The following is a 20,538-nucleotide window of genomic DNA, read 5'->3' on the forward strand; positions in this document are numbered from 1 at the left end:
AGCCTGATGTATCTGGAAGATTGACAGCTTGGGCAATTGAGTTGAGCGAGTACCAGATCGAGTACAGGCCTAGAACGGCCATAAAAGGCCAAGCTCTAGCAGACTTCGTAGCGAAATGCACATAGAGCGAGAACGAACTAGAGGAGGAGATCGTGTTGAAAGAAAAAATCAGCCCAGAGCCATCTTGGACAATATTCGTGGATGGATCAAGTAACGCCAAAGTCAAGGGGGTAGGTTTCATCTTAACAAGCTCGGAAGGCTTCAAAATATAGTTCGCGCTACGACTGCACTTTCCTGCCTCCAATAATGAGGCTGAGTACAAAGCGCTGATTGGGGGGTTGCGAACTGCAAAGGCTGTACAGGTCAAGAATCTAGCCATACAAGCTGACTCACAGCTGGTCATAAACCAAGTCAATGGGGATTATGAGGGCAAGGATCATCGTATGGCAGCATATTTGAAAGAACTGAAACAGTTACTGAGCTCATTCGAGAACTTCGAGATAATCAAGATTTCGCGTTGCGAGAACGAGAAGGCAGACACACATTCGCGTTTGTCTAAAGAAGAACTAGCATAGCTTGACAGCTCAGTATATGTTGAACAACTTTATGGACCCACTCATCTAGCTCAAGAGGTCACGTAGGTCGAGGTCGAGCCCAGCTGGATGGACCCGATCATCGATTATCTGAAAGACGACTCCGACCCCAAGATAAAACAGAGGCACAAAAGGTTTGAGGTCGTGCCGCCCGGTATACTTTAATAGAGGGAGAACTTTACAAAAGGTCAATCACAGGCCCGTTGCTGAAATGTTTGACTCCCGCACATGCCTTGAACGCCTTGACAGAGGTCCATCAAGGCATATGTGGCAGTCTTATGGGGGGACACCACCTGGCCTATAAAGTACTGAGAGCTGGACTCTATTGGCCCAACATGCACAAGGACGCCATCTAGTACGTAAGAAGGTGCAAGCAATGCCAAAAGTTCGCAGACATACCACGGCAGCCCGCTAAGGAGTTGGCTTCTATACTTAGTCCTATCCCCTTCGCCATGTGGGGAATGGACATACTGGGTAACTTCACCCCAGCCTCGGGAGAAGAAAATATCTCGTAGTCGTTGTGGACTATTTCACCAAATGGGTGGAAGCTGAGCCTTTAGCCAAAATCACGCGGCAACAAATGGAGAAATTCTTTAGAGATAAGATTATCTACAAGTTTGGCCTGCCAAAGATTCTGGTGACGGATAACAGGAAACAATTTGACAACCAGCAGTTCAATGCGTTCTGCGCCCAATACGGCATTGAACATCGAACGACCTTCGTCGCATATCCTTAGGCAAATGGTCAAGCAGAAGTCACAAACAGCACCCTGCTCACAGGAGTGCAAAGAAGGCTAACTGAGGCGAAGGGAAAATGGGTTGATGAATTACCCAGCGTACTATGGTCGTACAGGACTACAGTTCGAACGCCCACGGGGGAGAGCCCGTTCAGGCTCGCCTATGGAACCGAAGCATTGGCCCCAGTTGAAGTTGTAGCAGGGTTACTCAAAAGTCTGAACTTCAATGAAAGAACATACCGAGACAGGCTGAGGGCAAACCTAGATTTCTTAGATGAAGTCAGGGAGGACGCGCTAATGAGAAATGTGGCGTATAAATAGAGAACAACTCGTTAGTACAATTCTAAAGTCAAGGAAAGGACATTCAGAGCTGGAGACTTAGTGCTACGAAAAGTTAGCGCTTCCCAACCATAGCACCAAGGCAAGCTGAATGCAAACTGGGAAGGACCCTATGTGATCTCCAAGCAGATCAGGCCAGGGACCTATCGCTTGAAGACCCCGGGGGCAACAAGATACCACGACCATGGAATTCAGAGAATCTAAAAAATTTTTATCAGTAAGTGATCGTTGTAAAGTTATCTTTAGTCAATGAAATATCACTTCGTGATCCAAATACTGTGCAAGCATTCACGAAAGTCTGGCTCGTTGAGTTAGCAAGAAAGTCTGACTCTCGTAGTCAGCACGAAAGCCTAGCTCGCCAGGGCTATCACCAAAGTCTGACTCCCATAGTCAGCATGAAAGTCTAGCTCACCAAGGTTAGCACAAAAGCCTAACTACTGTAGTCAGCATGAAAGTCTAACTCGCAAGGGTGAGCACGAAAGACTGGCCTCCATGGTTAGCACGGAAGCCTGACTCGCAAAGTTAGAAGAAAGCCATGATCTCCTCGGTCAAGAATAGATCTTAAACATCCAAGACGTGATACAAGGCAAGCATAAGTAAAAAATAAAAGAATCTTTTATTAACCTTTTCAGAAGGTACAAGTACAAGCGAAGATCGCAATACACAAAAAAGTTACAGAGATCGCTCTCAGTACAAACACAACAACCTGTAAAGAGAAAACGTGGAAAACTAAGAGCTCCATAGCCTTGCAAGTCCGAAGAAGAACACCTTGGCATACTTGAACAGGAGAAGCTGATGAAGCGCAAGCACTAGGGGTCATCAGGTGTGAAACAGGAGTAGCATTGATAACAGCAGCGTCAGACAGGCTGATACAGAGCCCATCAAAAGTTGCACTCCCTAAGTGACCCCAAAAATCAAGAGAAGACCGCCCTGCTAAATGGGATTCACAATACAAATGCTCTGGGCCCCAAGAGGCTCAGTCATCACCTCCCCCTCTTCGACCGGGAAGAAGGGTTGGGGGAACATAAACGTGAGGAGGCTTAGGGTCCTTCAGCATCTCTGATAGCTCCACTTCACAACCTTCTAGGCACGTTAACCGGGGAGGGTAGCAACAGCGGCCTCCTCAAGATTCTCCACCCCTTTAATGTTACCTTACCACCCCAGAGAGATTGGTATGGAAGGAAACACAAAGGGGATACCCCACGGCCACCCGCCCTAAGGACATGACATGTCGGTCAAGGATTGAAGCCGTGAAGTTCAATGTCGATGGAAGATTGAAGCCGAAAATAGCACCAGGCAAAGTCTCCAAAATTTACAGCCTCGACATCTGAAAAAACAATGGAGCCATGTGCAACAGAGGGAGCGTAAATCCTTGAAGAGAAGACAGAATGGCAACGTAGAAGAGGGAGCCATAACCCCGTGAACGATGCAAGAGTTGAAGCATGCAATCCCTATTTAAAGGAGAAAAACAACGGTTCGATAACCTAAATCGCCCAAGAGACGTATAAATCCTCAAGCCACTTGGACTAATCCCACTGACTCACGTTTTCTATAGACATTGGAAAGGATTTAGGCGCAGAAGGAAGACGGTTCAAAACCCAGAGCAACATAAATGGCAAGTCAGATTGTGGGCCACGTGGCCAGATCCTACTAAATCGCACGCCTCTCATAGGCTAGAAGCGGCGTGAATACAGGAATAGCGATTCAGTTCCCATATATCCAACGGCACGTGGTCAACCCTCATTGGCTCAAGGATTCCCAGAGAAACTTGAAGAGCATCATTATCAAGAAAGCAGTTCAAAGGTTAGTTCCCATAAGTGGTAAAAGAAATCAAAGGTCAATCGAAAAGAAATGGCAATAAAGGCCTACTGGGAAGATTTGCAGAAGATATTTGGGGAAAGACTCAACGTCATAATGACGCTTACATCACGAAGAAGGTGAAACGTCAAAATTTCAGAGGGAAGAAAGAACGACGTGACCTAAGAGTCAGCTAGCCCAAGTGAAAGAATTCTCGGTCAAAGAAAAGAACGTGCTCCGATACTTGAGAAAAGTGTTTCATTAATGACAAAACCAAATTTCTACATTTTAAAAATAAAATAAAAAAAGAGGGGAAGAACGAGAGAAAAAGAGAAACATCCAAGCATTAAATTGCTGGCAGGAGGATCGGAGATGGTGGCTGCATCAGTGGGTGAAGGATCAGCTGGAGAAGGGACCTGCGAAGGATCTGCAAATGCCAAGGCCACATCAGCGGGAGGAGAGTCGGGGAGAGTGGGCTCATCCGCAGGAGGCGCGACAACAGTCGAAGAAGACGCTAAAGTAGGGAGGTTGTCTATAACCATAAGATCTCCCACAACCTCTGGCACGTCCGGAGTCACGGGGACAGGGGGAACATAGTAACCGAAGCTAGAGAAGTCGTAGCCAGGGGTTGACTCGAGGACATACTTCACAGTATCATCAACCCCAGTCGTGTAACCCTTGTGACTCACCTCCTTCATGCGCTCTCTCAATTAATCAGAGGACTTAAAAGCTTCCAACGCCGCCTTGACAGCATCTTCGATCACCTAGGGCAGCTTGTTTTAGAAAGTAACAAAATTCACCGCGATGGAGTCGGTCTTCCTCGACACTATCGCAGCATCATTCTTAGCCTTTTCCAGCTCTACCTCCAGTGCCTCGATGTGCTCTGTAAAACCCTTAAGTGCATCCTCATGACCCTTGGTAGCCTCCTTCATGTTAGAAATGGTGGTCCCAGCAATTTCTGTCTGCTCCTCAGCGGCTTCCCTCATTCTCTTCTCCTCCTCGTAGGAGGACGACAAGGCCGCCATTCGCCATCACAACTCCCTCGCCCCGCGAGTAACCTATAAAAGTAATAACCATATCAGAAAAGACTCAAAGTGAATCACAAGGAGAATAGTTTGGCTCGAGACATACCCTGGCAAAATCCAACGCGAACGAGTTCAGAAGCTCCTCGTCCGATCGGGACCGAAAGTCCTCCACGTCCTCCGAAGGACCATGGTCCATTAACTCGCCTACCACGCGAGGAGAATGAAGGGAGGACTCGCTCTCGTAGACCTCCCACTGAAACTAAAGGCGCTTCTTCCCCTAGGAGGGGGGGGGACGCCGGTTGCACCTTTGCCTGATTTCCCCTTCGGAATGTCCTGGGGGGCTGGCTTGGGGGCCTTTGGGGTTTGGATGGCCTCCCCCGAGGACACGATACCCTGCGCAACTCTTTTTGAGGCAGGGTCGACGCCCACTGCTTCGTCACGCGGCCTCTTCTTGGGAATCTTGGGTGGCAAGACCTTGCTGGGCACCTTCTCTTTGCCCTTGGAGGAACCCTCCTGCCTCCTCTGATTACTGCTGGCAAAAGAAGAATCCCTTATGGAGATACCTGGGAGCGAGGGGCGAGTTGTGCGCTGAGATTGCTTCTCTAGAGCTTTTTTCCTGGCCGATGCAGCCTGCTCGTGAAGATCGTGGGTGTCCGATCGTAGTCCACTGAAAAGAAAGACATAAACTCAGAGGTAGATCATGGTCGTAAAAAGATAAGTTCAAGGCGAAAGGGACTCACCCCGAGCTAAGCTCAGTCCTTGCTCAATCAGCAGACCCTCGTTTGCCAGACCATGCACGTTGCAAGCCGTACCCGTCGCTGCTATCTCGAGAGATCGCTGATCATATGCGCTCAGCATAGGGACTTGATTACCAGTCCATAACCGAGCGGATCCCCAGTCCGCTCTAAAGGGGTTACCCTCAATACGCGCAAAGAAAAAGCGATCTTTCCATTTCTTTGCTGATTCAGGTATATGGGAGACAAAGGACTTGGGTCCGTACGACCCCAGGGGACTATGTCGAGCCACATAGAACCACTCATCGCTGGACGGCTTCAGGTGGTAAAAATATAGGAATAGGGCCCACGAGGCCTTGCGATCGAGTTGGGCAAAGAACAAGTAAAAGCCTAGAAGATGCTTCTAGAAGTTGGCAACCAATCGGCCAGGGGAAATCTCGAAGCGATCCAACACTTCCTGAACGAACTGGTGAACAGGGAAGCGCAGACCGCACTGAAAGGCAACTTCATACAAGCACACAGTATTTAGCCGTGGGGTGTTCGCCCTCTCAGCCTTGGTAGGGACCCAAGTCTATACCGATGCAGGAAATCTGTGCCGAATGCGAAAGGCAACAAAGAATCCTCGGTCATGGTGCTTTCAAAGGCTGCCACACCGGTGGGCCTCACCGAGGCACCCTCTTCCTCCTCAACTCCGGAGGCACTACTGCAGTCTGCAATGCGCTCAACAAAAGTTTCGCATGTTGCTCTCTCACCGCTAGGCTGAGCAACAGTGTCTTGGGTCAAATGACGGACCCGGGCAGAGAATCTCTTTGACCCAAAAAGTATAGACTGTTGCTCTTGGGTCTCCTCAGAGCTCATCTCAGGGTCGGAACCCCCACTCATTTGGGCAACATTGTCGGAATCCCTGTGGGACTCCGCCTGGGAAGTAGAAGAAGAAGACATGATCGAAGAAACTTACTGATAAAGGTCAAGAGTACTGGGCGATCGACGCAAAGCCACAGGAGAAGAACTTTGTCTGAGGGCCCGTAAATGCGATGGCACCGGAGTATGCGACGGCACTGGAGTAAGATGTTATAACAAAAGATAGGAATCACGAGAGGCGCGAAGCTCAGAAATGGAAGGAATCAGTAGAAGATTGCCGTAAAAGTGAAATTTCAATTTATGCACATGAAGAAGAGGAGACATTTCCAAATCCAACGTCCAAGGGACGCGACCCATCGGATGGCTAGGGGTAGTTGGCGTTTGGCGTCTCCCAGAGAAATTAATGTTCATGCCACATGACTGAACCACATTGGAAGACTTGACATGACCAGGATCAATCGACTATAGGCTTAGCCTAGAGATCATAATGCCTACGAACACGTGTTTGTACATTGGAGGAACGTTGAACGTCGCCTCGAGTCGAGACACCTTTAGGGTTTTTCGGCTACGTGGCTTGTGACGGATGAATCAGCAAATCACACTCAACAGCCAACTTGTCAGATCACACGTGCCGAAGAGATACTCGTAGAGCAATCTTAGCTTAACCCCCCCGGATGCACACTTCCAGAGGAGTGGGGGCTCGTGTTGGGATAAGAATACCGGTTCGGTCAGAACAAGCTATAAAGATCGAGAAATCCAGGCCCAGCTCGAGAGTTCGATCAAGGGACAAAGGTGTCATTGCATATGCCAAACGAAAGAGATATCCTATGAAGCTTACGTAGGACACTCCAAGTCTATCATGGATTGACATGGTCCTAGACTTCCGTCCACGTCATGCCTAATCAGGCATGTGGGAAGCGATGGATAAACATTATCTCCGAATTATACTCTCCAACGGCTCCACTTCGGGATTTCAGCTTTCCAATTCCAGCACAACTCGAACTCTCCACCACCTTAAATAAGGGAGGTAACACACATCTAAGCCATCTGAATTCTCATTATTCTGACTATTGCTCAAAGATCTGACTTAAGCATCGGAGTGAGATCACCAGCGACACCCAGTACTCCCTGCTAATCCTTGTCTTGCAGGTAGAACTCGCTCCGAGAGGATTTCTGACGCAACAACCACCAAATCAATTCCCCCAGGAGAGTAGTTCGAAAGATTTCCAATGGAGATGGGCGCACCTCCACCCCAAGCCCAACCGGCAGGCGGCAGCCCAATTGAAGGAGAATTGAGAGAAGGGAGCCCACCGAGGGGCTGATAACCACTACCCATTTCAGATACTCCCTAAGGGTGAGAGGCCATATCATTAATAGGCCCACCGATTGGCCGGGATCACAACCCACAGCAGCACCAACAGAGGAGGGCGCCATGAGGGTAACTAAGTCGCCAGGGGCATTTGAGTCTTCACAAGTGTCCTAATGGGTGTCAATTTAGAACTGAAACCAAAATCGGCCATTTGAAAACGAATAAAACCGAATTAAATTGGTTCTGTTGTGGTTTCAAAATCTAAATTCTTTCAATGGTTCGGTTTTGGTTTCAATTTCATGATTGAAACTGTTAAATCAAATCGAATTACCTATTGATATACAGAATAAGGAACCAAATATATTATGTTTTTTTAATATTTTAATTAATGTTGATGAAAAATTTATTTCATTTTATTGTTTGGAGAAAGTTTAGTAGATCATAGCTCTAATAAAAAAGGTTTTTTTTTTTTTTTGTAAAGATGTAAAAAGTTTACCCAAACACCTAAAATAGGGCCCAAACTAAATACAAACCGGGGTCAAAACCGAATGAAAAACAAATAAAACCAAACCGTATTACTTCAATTCTGGTTTGGAAACACATGCTCCTATTAGATTTCGGTTTTTTCACATGTTGTATCTTGAATCGAACCAATTGACACACCGATGTCCAATTGAGCATCAATAGATGCCAAAGTGGTGTAAGGGTTAGCATGCGAGAAAAGACACGCAAGTAGGTTTTCAAAAATCGGTGAATCGGATGGGGAATCAGACGATTTGTTTCAAAATTGGCTGGGTCCGATTATGATTTTTTTTTTTCATTCTGAATCAGAATATTCACCCTGAGATTCTCTCGATTTCTGTCCTTCCAGGCTGATTCAATTCTTGGGTTAATCAGACTGATTCTGATCCAATCTGAATCGGAATCGACAGAGATCAATTCGGCACCAATTCCTTAAATTAATACCCTGCTTGCAAGGGCAGGAATACAATTACAGAGGGGCAGGACTGAATCATTTTTGGAGTGGGAAGAATTCAAAACACCAGTTCTTCAACAATCAAGGTAACATTGGAGGGGAAAGGGGTAAGGTCAGATCCCTGCAGGGGCCTGATAACATCCTCATGGCACACAGAAGGCCTACCAAGGTTTAGGGGCCTTACTCTCCATCTATGATAAGATTTTGGTTGGATATGAGACTGGGAAATATTGGGCGCAGACACTAGTGATGTTGTTATGTGCCTAATGGAGCCCACTCTAATGTATGGGTGCTAGATTGGGCCAGCCTAATATGGGATAGGTTAAAGGGCTTGATTTAACGCGTCCATCAGCTTTGGAGATTTTGACATATTGATCAAGTACCTCAAATTTGGTATTTGAGCCAGTCACCATGTCACAGGTTTGAGTCACGGAAAGGGTAACCTAGGAGAAGGGCTATCTGTAGAGAGAAAGTCGTTAAGAAAGGGCTACATGCCGCTAGGCAAAAATCCTGGAGCACAGTAGAGCCGCTTTGAAAGGGCTACCTACCGCTAGAGTGAGAACTGCCTAGAATGAGAGCCACTGGGAACGACGGCTATAGAAGCATGGTGGTCTGTTATGTGCCTAATATGGCCCACTCTAGTGTATGGACGCTAGATTGGGCCAGCCTAATATGGTATAGGTTAAAGAGCTTGATTAAATGTGTTCCATCAGCTCTAGAGCTTTTGGCGTATCAGTCAAGTACCTAACAAATGTAGCAAAAAAACTCAACAAGACTTACACCCACTATAAAAACTTTGATGAGAAGCGACCGAAGGCAAGACGGTCTTGCTGTTTTGTTCTCTGATCAGAACATAGAGGTTTCCAAGCACTGAGTCTATTGTGGTTAAGCCATTCTGTCTCCATAGGTGGAAGGGAAGCTCTAGAAGAGAGACCCAAATGGGCAAAGAAGACAGATTAACGATTGCTGATGCGATAATGGATCTAAACGATCTTGCATGTTGTAGGTACAGCAGATGAAAGCCATTCTCGAGTCTACATCCGAGGGAGAGATAAAAAATGAAAAATGGGAGTTGCCACCTAGATTTGAGGTCTAGGACCCATGAATGGTGCCCCTTTTTTCACAGGAAAAGGCACTAAATTAACTACAATTACTCAATGGACGGTCTACCTCAGATCTTTGGGTAAGTGTCAAGTTACAGGCTGGGAAGATGTTAGGCACCCAGCAACTGCCCAATTGACGGTCGGTCTTCCTAGACCAAACTCTGTTGTATACTGTTGTATTATACGTGTTATGCACCTAATTAAACTAATTGAAAGATTTTACCTAAGTTAGAAAAACTAACTCTGTGATAAAACGAGACCAATTACATAAAAATATATATAGAAAAAAAAAAAAAAAAAAAAAACTAAGCCTATGATTATGTCATGAAGGAGAGACACTTATTGAGAAACAAAACAGCTTTGAGACCAACACAACCAACACAAATGCCACTAAAAGGCCAAAATATGTGCAAAGGCATGAAAACATTTTTAAATGCTGTAAATAATACAAATATGATTAAAAAACAACATGCATTTGGAACATCAAGAGCACATAAAATGTTAAGGAAATGCGAAGTGAAAAAAATTACCAAAAAACCCTTATAGGACAAAATGTTCAAAGTATCAAAATAGACATTTGGGTCATATTTTCTCCTAAACCATGGGGAGTCTATGGATGCGACCAGAGGGGCTTGAAAGAAGGCAGAAAGGGCTTTCCAAAGGTAGTTTTTTTTTCCAGGAATTTTCACTCACCAGGGCTTCGTCTAAATGGGTTCAAATTGGGGCTATTTATAGCCCACCAGCTGTTTGCCAAAATGACCAAAAGGACTGTAGGAGGGGACAAAACGGGGGTTGGTAGCATGGGTGCGCAATGAGCAGAGCTTGGGTGGTGCGCACTGTGCATTGTTCATGCACAGTGTATGCAAGTGGGCCTAGTGGCCTACTGATAGTCCAGCTGGCCTGAGTCAAGTCAGGTTGATCCGAATTTTTTTTTTTTAAAAAAGATTTCGTTTTTAAGGTCAACGTTCAAATTAATATTTCCCAAATCGATTGACCAATTTTGATGCATCACAAATCATCGAGAAGCCCTCGACATTTACTTTCCATCTGTATGGATGATGTGGCCATATTTTATTGAAAAGTGGCACAGAAATCAAGGAAAATGAAAAATGCCATTTCATGTCGAGCAAGGCCCAAATGATATTGGATTTACACAAAATTTTGATTGCAAGCAAAATATGACCAAATAAGGTGACCAAATAAGGTCATACAAATGATTTCGGTCAAATCGGACAGTCTGAATACCAAGAAACACACTAGGGACAAAATGATCATTTTGCAATTAGTGAAAATACCAAACGACATCGGATTTGAACAAAATTTTACGTATGCTTAATATGACCAAATAAGGTCATCCAAGCGATTTTGGGTCAAATCAACAAGTCAAGATGTCGAAAAACACATTAGAGGCAAAATAGTCATTTTTCACAAAAGTTACCGGATTTGGTCGAAACTTCACGTGTGAACTTAGAATGGTTAAATAAGGTTATCCTAGGGAGTTTGGCTCTATTTGGGACTGCCTGGTTACAAAAGTAGGGTAGGGATAAAATGGTAATTTTTCACTGTCTAGTCAGTCAATCGGGCTTTACTCATCATCGTCGAGTCACTCTTCCAAGATGTCAAAATTCGGTGTCTACACATGTTTGAGGGTCTGGGAGAATGAGCCAAATAATTCTAGCATACTTCAGTATGGATGTTAGCTCTGTTTCTGTTTTAATATTCTTCACATGAATCATTTTTTTTTTAATTTCGGATGATGAATTATCTTTTATGAATGATTTGCCAATTACATAGTTTTTTATGAAATGCCAAATATGTAGTTTGCATTCCTTTTATTTTAGTTCTTCATACACCCCATTAGTACATTCAATTTTTCCAAAGGGAAATAAAAGATAATAAGAAAATATGAATTACAAATATCAAATCCAATTGTGAATCCAGTCACTTCTTAATCATATCTCTTTCACACTTTATCACACTCCTACTTTGTGATTTTGTCTGGAAATGAGGTCACATGTCCTATTTATAGGTGATCAACGACCCACTACTTTTGTATTTATGCAATGTTTTTCTCAACGATATAATAGCATGAGGACATTCCCAACATAGAATAGCTGCAAAAGAAAAGGTTTTAGTGGTTAGCTAAACATAAATGAATCTTCTTACATTTATCATTAAATTTAGTAAGCATGAAATGAATGATTATGTGGGCAAATATATTAGAACAAATAATTAAATGAATTCGTGAGATCAATGTGACTTACCGTCCAAACGAACATGTAAAAGGATATTGCTGATGAATTGTCTTTAACATCAACAGATTTAGAACGAAACCATAGAGCTAAAGCAAGCGAACAATGACCTGCTACCTACATACAATGAAACATCATATCGCATTAATTACAAATAATACACACACACACACACGTGCGTATACAGGCACGAATAGACAAGTGATCCATTAGTTAAAGTTGTAGGCGTAAGTTACATACAGAGATGAACTTGCTAAATAAAGTAGAAGTAGAAGAAGCCCCTACTACGATAGCAATTCCATATTCTACTAAAAGGACACTGATGCCAAGAAAAAATGCCTGTTCAAATGAGTAGCAAACTTGTTAGGTTGAATTTTTATTCTCATATTCTTTGACAAAATATACACCAGCAAAAAAAAAAAAAAGAGAGAGTGCAGATGATAGGAAATTTTATTTTGATTAATATCGTTATAAAACTGAGGGCCAACATCGATGCAATAGTAAGGTTGCTCCATTGGGACCTAGTGGTCATTAATTGTTCAAGAGGTCTTTTCGTTCAGTGCTTAGAATGGAAGCAAGATTTTTCACTTACCTTTTCTCTTCCAAGTTCAGTGCTGAAGGTTTGTATTCCGTTCTCTTTATCTCCTTCTGTATCTTGTATGTCCTGTTTAATGCCAAAAATTACAATCATATCAAATAATATATATTTTTATCAAATTATGTTATTCCGATATTGGTGCTTGTTAGTCATATAATTTATTCATAATATACCATAATAAAAGCTTTCTATTCCAAGTCCCATTTCAAAATCATAAATGTAATTAGATCTACTGAATCTTTTTTAAATTAGAAATAGTTTTAGACCCTAGTTATAGATGTTCAGAAATTTTGTTAATATAAAATAATCTAATAATTAAGCATTATAATATCCTAAAAATATAAAAATCATTAACTACCAAGATAAATAAACAGCCAATAATGAAAGTTCATCAAAAGTGCAAAGAAAGAAGTCCAATATGACCATCAACTATCATGGACTGATCTACAAAATTAGAAGATGGGTCATCAATTAAACGTTGGCTGGGGTTAGGATGAGGGTTATGAGAAGGGTGAGTTGAATTGCAAGAGATAAGGTTAGAAATGGAAGTGTAAAGGTGTAAATTCCTAGAAATTCAATTGTAACCCTTCAAAATTTTGCAGTGTGTTTGGAATGCATTTTTGGGTGATTTTGCATTCTTAGACGATAAAAACAATTATTTTTATCATCCGAGAATGCAAAATCAACCTAGAATGCTTACCTTACACAGCCTTGAATTAAGACATTGGATTCTTGATAAATAAGGTCCTCAAAAATTAGAGAAGGATATGGGGAAACAAGTTTGGAAGGTCCAACAGGACCATGGATCTGCCCGAGTGGAATTGATGCGGCTTACTTCCGTAAAAAATGCACCATCATGGGTCATTACATCTGCCGGACAACCGGAAGCCTACCAAATGACCCTCTCAGAAGAGGAGAGATTAGATTTCTCAAGCATCTAAATATTGTGCAAATCTGATTCTTTTGTTTGTGAAGTGGTGAAATAATGTTCATTCAGTACCATTACACTTCTTTCCATTTATCAATGAAATTACTTCAAATGTGCTTGTGCTAAGAAAGGGATTCGTGTACTGATTGTTGTCTAGCTCTTTGCTTTACACATTAACATAGCAATCTACGCTTACCTGATTGGCAGGTTGAAGTAATTTTATATATGTCACAGTAAGGGAAGTGAGAAGATTTAAAGTTACGTATAGGTTGTATCTTCTTTCCATTTATTAATAAAATTAGTTCAAATATATTCTAAGCTTTAAACTATTCTTGTTGGAAAATTTTAAATGAAATAGCACAATATAATCACTAACTAAAGTTCTCAATAAATTTCCTATATATTAATAGTATAACAAATTTATACCTTGAATATTCCGAGAGCAATAGAGTGTATACACATTATGACTGTTGTTAGTAGAACCGACTTTGTAATCACAATTGACCTTCCAAGTAAGTATCTCTGCAAATTTGTTGGTCTGTTTCATTAGTCTCCTCCCCCCCCCCCCAGCATGAGAATATAAACTTGTAATATGGGATGGGAAGTAAACTGACGATACCTGAGCATTTATGAAATTAGGGATATAAACAGAGAAACTATGTATAAACATAAGGCTGACTGCTGCAAGTAAGGGGTTTCTTTTCCATCTTAGAAAAGGAAGCTGATTATAACAAAAAAGAAAGAGAAAAAAGTTAAACAATGAATTCTATTGTCACATATGATTCTTTTGAAACATCATAGAGAAATTTAAATTGGGGAAAGGTGTAGTTAACAATATTCTCACTGTTATAAGATGGCCAACATAAATTTGTAAGTATTATAATCTTAGATTCAAATATAAAGGTTTTCATATATGAAATAATGAAGATTTACTTTGCCAAAAATCTTATTGTAACCATGGTTGATTACAATAAATTGTAAACTTACTTTTTAGCCCTTTTAATATAACACATTTTTAATGAGGATACATCCTGTCATTCCACATAAAAAACGCATTAAATAACTTTTAACTTTTTAAAAATTCTTTTTTACACCTACATTAAATGTTATATTAAATAACTTTTGAGAATAAGAGAAGGATCAATTAAAAGAAGTGTAACTTCTTAGTTCACCATTCTAGTGATAGCAAGTTATTCACTATAATATAACTTAGTGGAAGTTTTATTTCTTTCAAGGACAAGAGATCGTTTTTGGTCATGTAGCTCCTGCACCAGTGCGGGGGGCAATGAGAGCACGTACAAGTGCATCAACATAGATGCAAGTTTTTAGCATTCATTGAAACAAAAACTAAATAGCAATAAATGATGAGTTATAAATGTAGCAACAAGAGGGCAGGGAATTAGGGTAAAAACATTTTAATAGCCTACAACATTTTGGTTTTATGTGAGACTCATGAGGCAAGAAATCAATTTTTTTAGCCGCTCCAAACCAATCCAAAATGCAAAAGAAATTCTTTTGCATTTAGACATGGCATTTCTTAATATTACTATTGGTACTTAAATATCCTAGAAAAGATCCTCAAATAACTTCTAAGAATGGTTCTAGTAAGCCGAATCAGCGACATCGACCTGCATTGATTTTGATTCCAATTCAGTCGAAATCGACCTAAACCCTGGAATTTGTACAAAGTAACTGATTTAAATAGCACAGAATTGGAATCGCAGCCAACCAAATCCAATTCATTTGATCAAGATCTGCCATCCAATTCTGATTTCTTGAACCATAAGCACCTCTTATTGAATGCTTTCTCACTTCATCAACCCTTCATGAAGTGAGAAAGCAATTTCTTTATGCATTTTTAGGACAACTTTTATGCATCAATGCCATGTCAATAACTTCGGATAGAATCATGAAGCGAGAAAGCAATTTTCTTGCGCATTTGCAAGACAATTATATCCACAAAAAAAAACAGAATCTCTTTTGCATTTAGACATGATATTTCTTAATATTGCGATTTGTAGTACTCATGTATCCTAGAAAAGACCCTCAAGGAAGTTTTAAACACCTTTTATTGAATGTAAAAGTTGTATGCTTTATAAGTAATTAATCTGAATCTGTGTAACCTACTAATAAAACATTACTACATATGTATTAACAAAATAAAACCAAAACCTTCCTAAATGAGAGGAATAATAGATATAAATTATAAGATCCATTGCATGTTTCAATCAATATTAAAAAATTTAGAGTTCTTGAGATCCTATTAGTAAGTATGTTATCCAAGCTAAATGATGGGACTCAAGTAAAGCATGTCAAAGCATCATGTTTTATTCTTGTAAGAACATACATCTTAGCTATTTTACTTTCATCAAATTCACTAGATATAAGGGTTGGAATATTTTATAGGTTTCAATTCAAAAACAATGATGAGAACCAAAATTATGTAAAAGAGATACTTGAAATATTTGTGAGATAAATTAGTGATTCCATTAATAAATTTTGGTCTAATTTTGTTTTATTCATATTTTGTGGTGTGGTCTTTAATTTATTTGCCCCTAGATTAATATTATTCGCAGTTGCTAGTCCAAAATAGTAAGCAATAAATTTTTTCTAACTTTTCAATTATAAAAAATTAATTTATTCTCTTAGAGTATTACTCCCTTAATTGAAATATTTTTATCTCAATTAAAATTTTCAATTTGTTTCTTTTTGTTTTTTTATTTTGTACTGCACTTTTGTTTGAATTATTTTTCATTTGTTTAGCTTTTTTCAGTATAATATACAATTAAAAAAGGAAAATGGATGTGGGAACGTACATTAATGGAATATACACCTCCAAATGTAAAATGTATGAGCAGGCCACATAAAAGGGCTTTTGATTGAGATAAAAATCCGATACCAAAGCTCTGTAAAATAAAAAATTAAAAAAAACAAAGAAAGAACTGTCAGTGGTACATGGAATCTTTGCAAACATAATTACAAGTAGAAAGTAGGAAAACATACTCTGATCTCATAATTAAAAAGAATAATTAACTAAGGTCATATTTGGTATGATTTCTATTCCAATTCTGATTGATTTCATGAAATAGTCAACAAATAGATTTTTGGTCAATAAATTGAAGTAGTTTTGGTTGCACCAATCTGAAATATTTCAAGAATAAAAAATCCATATGGTAGCTAAATTCCGAGAATTAATTCTTTATTTTTCTCTAAGAAAGAGTGGGAGTGGTGGTGGTGGTGGTGATCGTGACAATGGTGGTGGTGAAGGTTGTGGTTGTAGTGGTGGTGGAGGTGGAGGGATCTCGTTTGAGTTTGGGATCAGTTGAGCGGTATTGGTAGACTTAGTGAGGCGGCTCCTGACTCCATCATTTGGAAAGATAACTCTAATGGCCTATTTACCTCAAAATCGGCCTGAGAGATTTTGAGATGCCCTAACCCTAAGCTACCTTGGTCAGCTTCAATTTGGTTTCATTCTTGCATTCCTCATCAATCCTTCATTGCTTGGAGGCGTATGCTAGATGCCCTACCAACCAAGGACCAACTCTGGAGACGTTCTATTCAGGTAGCTCCCTTTTTTTTGTTTCTGTTGGACAAGATTGGAGAGTTGGGACAATCTATTTTTTGAATGCCCCTTCATCTCTCAAATTTGGTGAGATATCCTAAGGTTATGATCTCTTTCTAGGGGTCTTGGGAGGAATATGGAGTGGGAGGCTCAGTGGATGCAGAGAACCTTCAAGGGAGATCTGATAGAGTGTATTGCCAAGCTAGCGTTCTACTGTTACTATTGGCTCCATTTGGAAGGATAGGAATTTTCAAATCTTTCGGAATAAAAATAGCACCATTCCAATCATTATTAGAAACATTCGTTCTAATGTGGAGGATTGTTGTTGGGGCTTTCATTCCTAAGAGGCCTAATACCTCTAGGAATCAATACCTTGTGGTGAAATATGTTAATATTTTAGTTCTCTCCAATATCTCCACTAATCATCTTTTAGGAGGGAGATTTAGTCAATTAACTTTTAATCCCATATCAGAGTAATTTTTCCCATGGAAGCTTTACTTGTATGTATTTGAGACAAACAATTGAAATTAAAAATTATACCAGCAAGGTAACTGCACATGTAATGGCCCAAGCAGTTTCAATTGAGTAATCTCCAGAAGCCAACGGGAAATGTTGTTTGTTAATCTGAGCACACAAGGAATAACTAAGAAGTTAAATAAGATTATGTTAATCAAATTGTAGAATATCCTTAAACTACATGAAAAGACTGTAACATGTCTCAGATCGATGTACCTTGTCGATTTCAACATCATACAAGTGGTTTATTCCACTAACATATGTTTGCATAAACATTGCTGCAACCACAGCCTGAAACAAAAATAATATGAGTAATATATCAGTCTAGAAGAAAAAAAAAATTTTAAAATATTTTTTGTAGTTTCAAAAAAAATTCTTTTTTTTTTTTGGGAAAAACTTAGAGCAATTTATATTGACCATTGGCAACCTTAATGCTCACCTGGAATACTCCCAAAAGAAATTTGGGGGAAATATCACTAGTAGCTTGTATGGGAAAAAGAGAAGCTGATATTATAGCAACAATCTGATTAAAAAAAAAAAAAAAAGTCAAACAGATATATTGCATTGAGAATAATGTCACTTTATATAATTTCAACATAAGTCATTTATAGAGTGTAACCAAAACTTACAATGCCATATGAAGCATAAGGGCGAGTAAACAGTAAAAATGTATCTACTGCTTTCGAAAGGTCAGTTTGGGTAGTGTTACCATCCTGACATCTCGATGAATTCTCGTACTCTGACCTTTCTTGCTCGTACAACAGTTTTTCCGTACTCTTTTGATCATCAGCTAAGGCTGAAAGTCTTCGTGAATAATGTTGAAATCTTTGCTTGACAAACCATTTATTTTTTATTTTATGTGAATAAATTTTTCTAACGTGAAATGGTATGGAAATACCTACACATGCAAAATTTGATACATTAGCTCAAATTATAATTAATCTAAGCAAAGAGCTTCTCTGAGCGGTGGCATAGTCTATGATTACTCACATGCTTTTTTTTATTTATTTATTAATTCTTTTGAAGAGATAGAAAAAATGTATAGAACCATATAGGCAACCCAAGAGAGGGGTGATTTGGGAAGTGTGGAATAAAATCTCAACTTCAAAATTTCTTTTGAACTCTTTGCAATTTGTTATCTCAAATCTCCAACCGATATTAGTTAAATATAATAAAATGAACAATGGAGATAAAGGAAAACATAGAGACAACACACACAAGATTTATAGTGGTTTAACACGCCACAAAACCGTCCTATGTCCACACTCCCAAAGTCCTTGCCTGTTTGGAATTCCACTAAACCAGTTTCCTTTTTATAGTAGGAAAAACACGTACACACTCTTCTTTACATTGTAAGAGAAACACCCACTCTCCTTAACATGGTAGGACAAACACCCACACAGTGATCTACCGGAGATCAACCACTCTCATTGCACTGTAGGAGAAACACCCAACCGCACTCTCCTTACAAGGTAGGAGAAACACCTCACCAAGGTTTAGAACCTCAAAAGCTTTCATCGCACACTCACTAAAAAGTGATTCACGATGATTTAAAGGCCAAAATACAAGTTACCTATTTTACAAGCAGAAAGGCAAGTTTTAGCACATATGTTGATCTCCTTTGTTCAGTGACTCATGCTCAATGTTGCAAGTTATAGTTCTTTTGCTTCTCAGCCTCTTTGTTCAATAGTTTTCTTTAGATTTACAAGTTGAAGTACATAGGTAGAGGAATTTTTCACATTTTTAAACTGACTATAGATATTCTTAAAACCACATGTCATACCTAGTTATGATATTTTATATGATTTTCAAGTATAATTCTTAAAGGCCATAACATTTCTGTTCTTTTACGTAGAAATGTCAAAATAATCATCTCATTCAAGCGTCATTCCTAAGGCTAAAAATATTACTGGATTTACATAAGATTATAAAATGATTCAAACACATTCAAGCACAAATCCTAATACCAATAAACAATGTGCCACAACAGGACTTATAAATACTGATTTCATCCAATAAACAATATTAGCCCCCATATATAATATGCAATTTTCCTAATTAAGGCCACGTACAAAAGATAAACATGAAATCAGAACATGAAATACTCATTAATTACATCAAAATAAAAATATAGTGATTTCATCCAAAAGGTCTAAAATGTCAGGTAAGAAAATGATCATCCACTATAATTTAATTTCTTTTGATAATAACTTTAAGAAATTGAAGGAAACACTAAAAGTCATTCTTTGAATACAAAGGGACATTTCCTAAACGAAAGGACGGGTGTTGAAAGCTTGGCGTACATACCTGCGAGCATGGTTCTGAATCTTGGATTGGATTGGTATTGATCGAGGTCGATTCTCAGATTAGATCGATACAACTAGGTTTGACTGGATTGTTCTCTGGATCGGCCAACTCGGTTGGATCGGTCGATTCGATCCGATCCGATCCTTGATTGATCCAACTGAATATTTTTTTATTTTTTCAATCTTTTTAAGTTTTTTTGTTTATTTTTTATATTATCTTGATCAATATTGACCGATACCAATCGATATTGATCCGGATAATATCGGCTGATCCGATCCCGAGATCAAAGCATCCACCACCTTTAGCCGATACATGACCAGATCTGTAAAAAAACCTAACACGATGTAGAGAAGAATGGAAGTCGCAAACACAATCACACAATGCGCACAAGAATTTACGTGGTTCGGCAAGGTTGTCTGCGTCCACGGTGAGATGAGATCTGTTTCACTATCAATGGAGACTAGGGTTACAGTCGCTCGTTCCTCACACCTCTCTCAGATTTTTCAATGTAGAGAAAGAACTCTCGCTATAGATTTACAGCGAAAACCCTATATAGAAAATTTACCGAAATACCCATATAGTCCTTAAAAAACCTACTGGAGGCTCCACACAGCAGTTCATCATCAGAAATCAAGACACCGAAACCTCAACACAGATCCATAAAAAAACGATTTTGGGGGGTTTTTTGACCGATCCTGGCCGATTTGTACTGATCCGATCCCAATCCGGAAAGGTTTTGGCAATGACCGATACTAAGTTTGATACCTGGATTTTGAACCTTGCCTACGAGGGTGCCACAAAAACTGCTAGATTCAAATTAGACCGATCCAATATGAAAAGTTGAAAACTAACGTTTAGAGGGTTTTTATTTATTTTTTATTTTTTTATTTCCTTCAATTTTT

At 39.8% G+C, this 20,538-nt stretch overlaps 2 protein-coding genes across 2 annotated transcripts in view; both read right to left on the bottom strand.

Annotated features, from left to right (window-relative positions):
- Positions 1–18,235, bottom strand: part of LOC122654634 (homogentisate geranylgeranyltransferase-like) — an 84,285-nt gene extending 66,050 nt beyond the window's left edge. The window contains exon 1 of the mRNA XM_043848820.1: positions 17,959–18,235. The gene's annotated coding sequence lies outside the window, so the exon portion shown is untranslated. The remainder of the gene's footprint in view (positions 1–17,958) is intronic.
- Positions 11,531–13,966, bottom strand: LOC122654635 (homogentisate geranylgeranyltransferase-like). The gene is made up of 6 exons (XM_043848821.1): positions 13,871–13,966; positions 13,678–13,773; positions 12,318–12,389; positions 11,966–12,064; positions 11,738–11,842; positions 11,531–11,587 (listed from the first exon to the last, which is right to left on the bottom strand). Exons 1-6 carry the CDS (start codon positions 13,919–13,921, stop codon positions 11,546–11,548), a joined length of 465 nt encoding a protein of 154 aa, XP_043704756.1. The 5' UTR covers positions 13,922–13,966; the 3' UTR covers positions 11,531–11,545.
- Positions 18,236–20,538: the final 2,303 nt, after the last annotated feature.

This window comes from Telopea speciosissima, chromosome 3, assembly GCF_018873765.1.
Source record: "Telopea speciosissima isolate NSW1024214 ecotype Mountain lineage chromosome 3, Tspe_v1, whole genome shotgun sequence".
NCBI lineage: Eukaryota > Viridiplantae > Streptophyta > Magnoliopsida > Proteales > Proteaceae > Telopea > Telopea speciosissima.

Coding starts and splice junctions, on each gene's coding strand:
- LOC122654635 (XM_043848821.1), bottom strand. CDS start 13,921: ATGTTTATACATAGTTTCTCTGTTTATATCCCTAATTTCATAAATGCT. Junction 13,774..13,870: donor CTAATTTCATAAATGCTCAG/GTATCGTCAGTT, acceptor ACAAATTTGCAG/AGATACTTACTTGGAAGGTC. Junction 11,843..11,965: donor TATTTAGCAAGTTCATCTCT/GTATGTAACTTA, acceptor CATTGTATGTAG/GTAGCAGGTCATTGTTCGCT.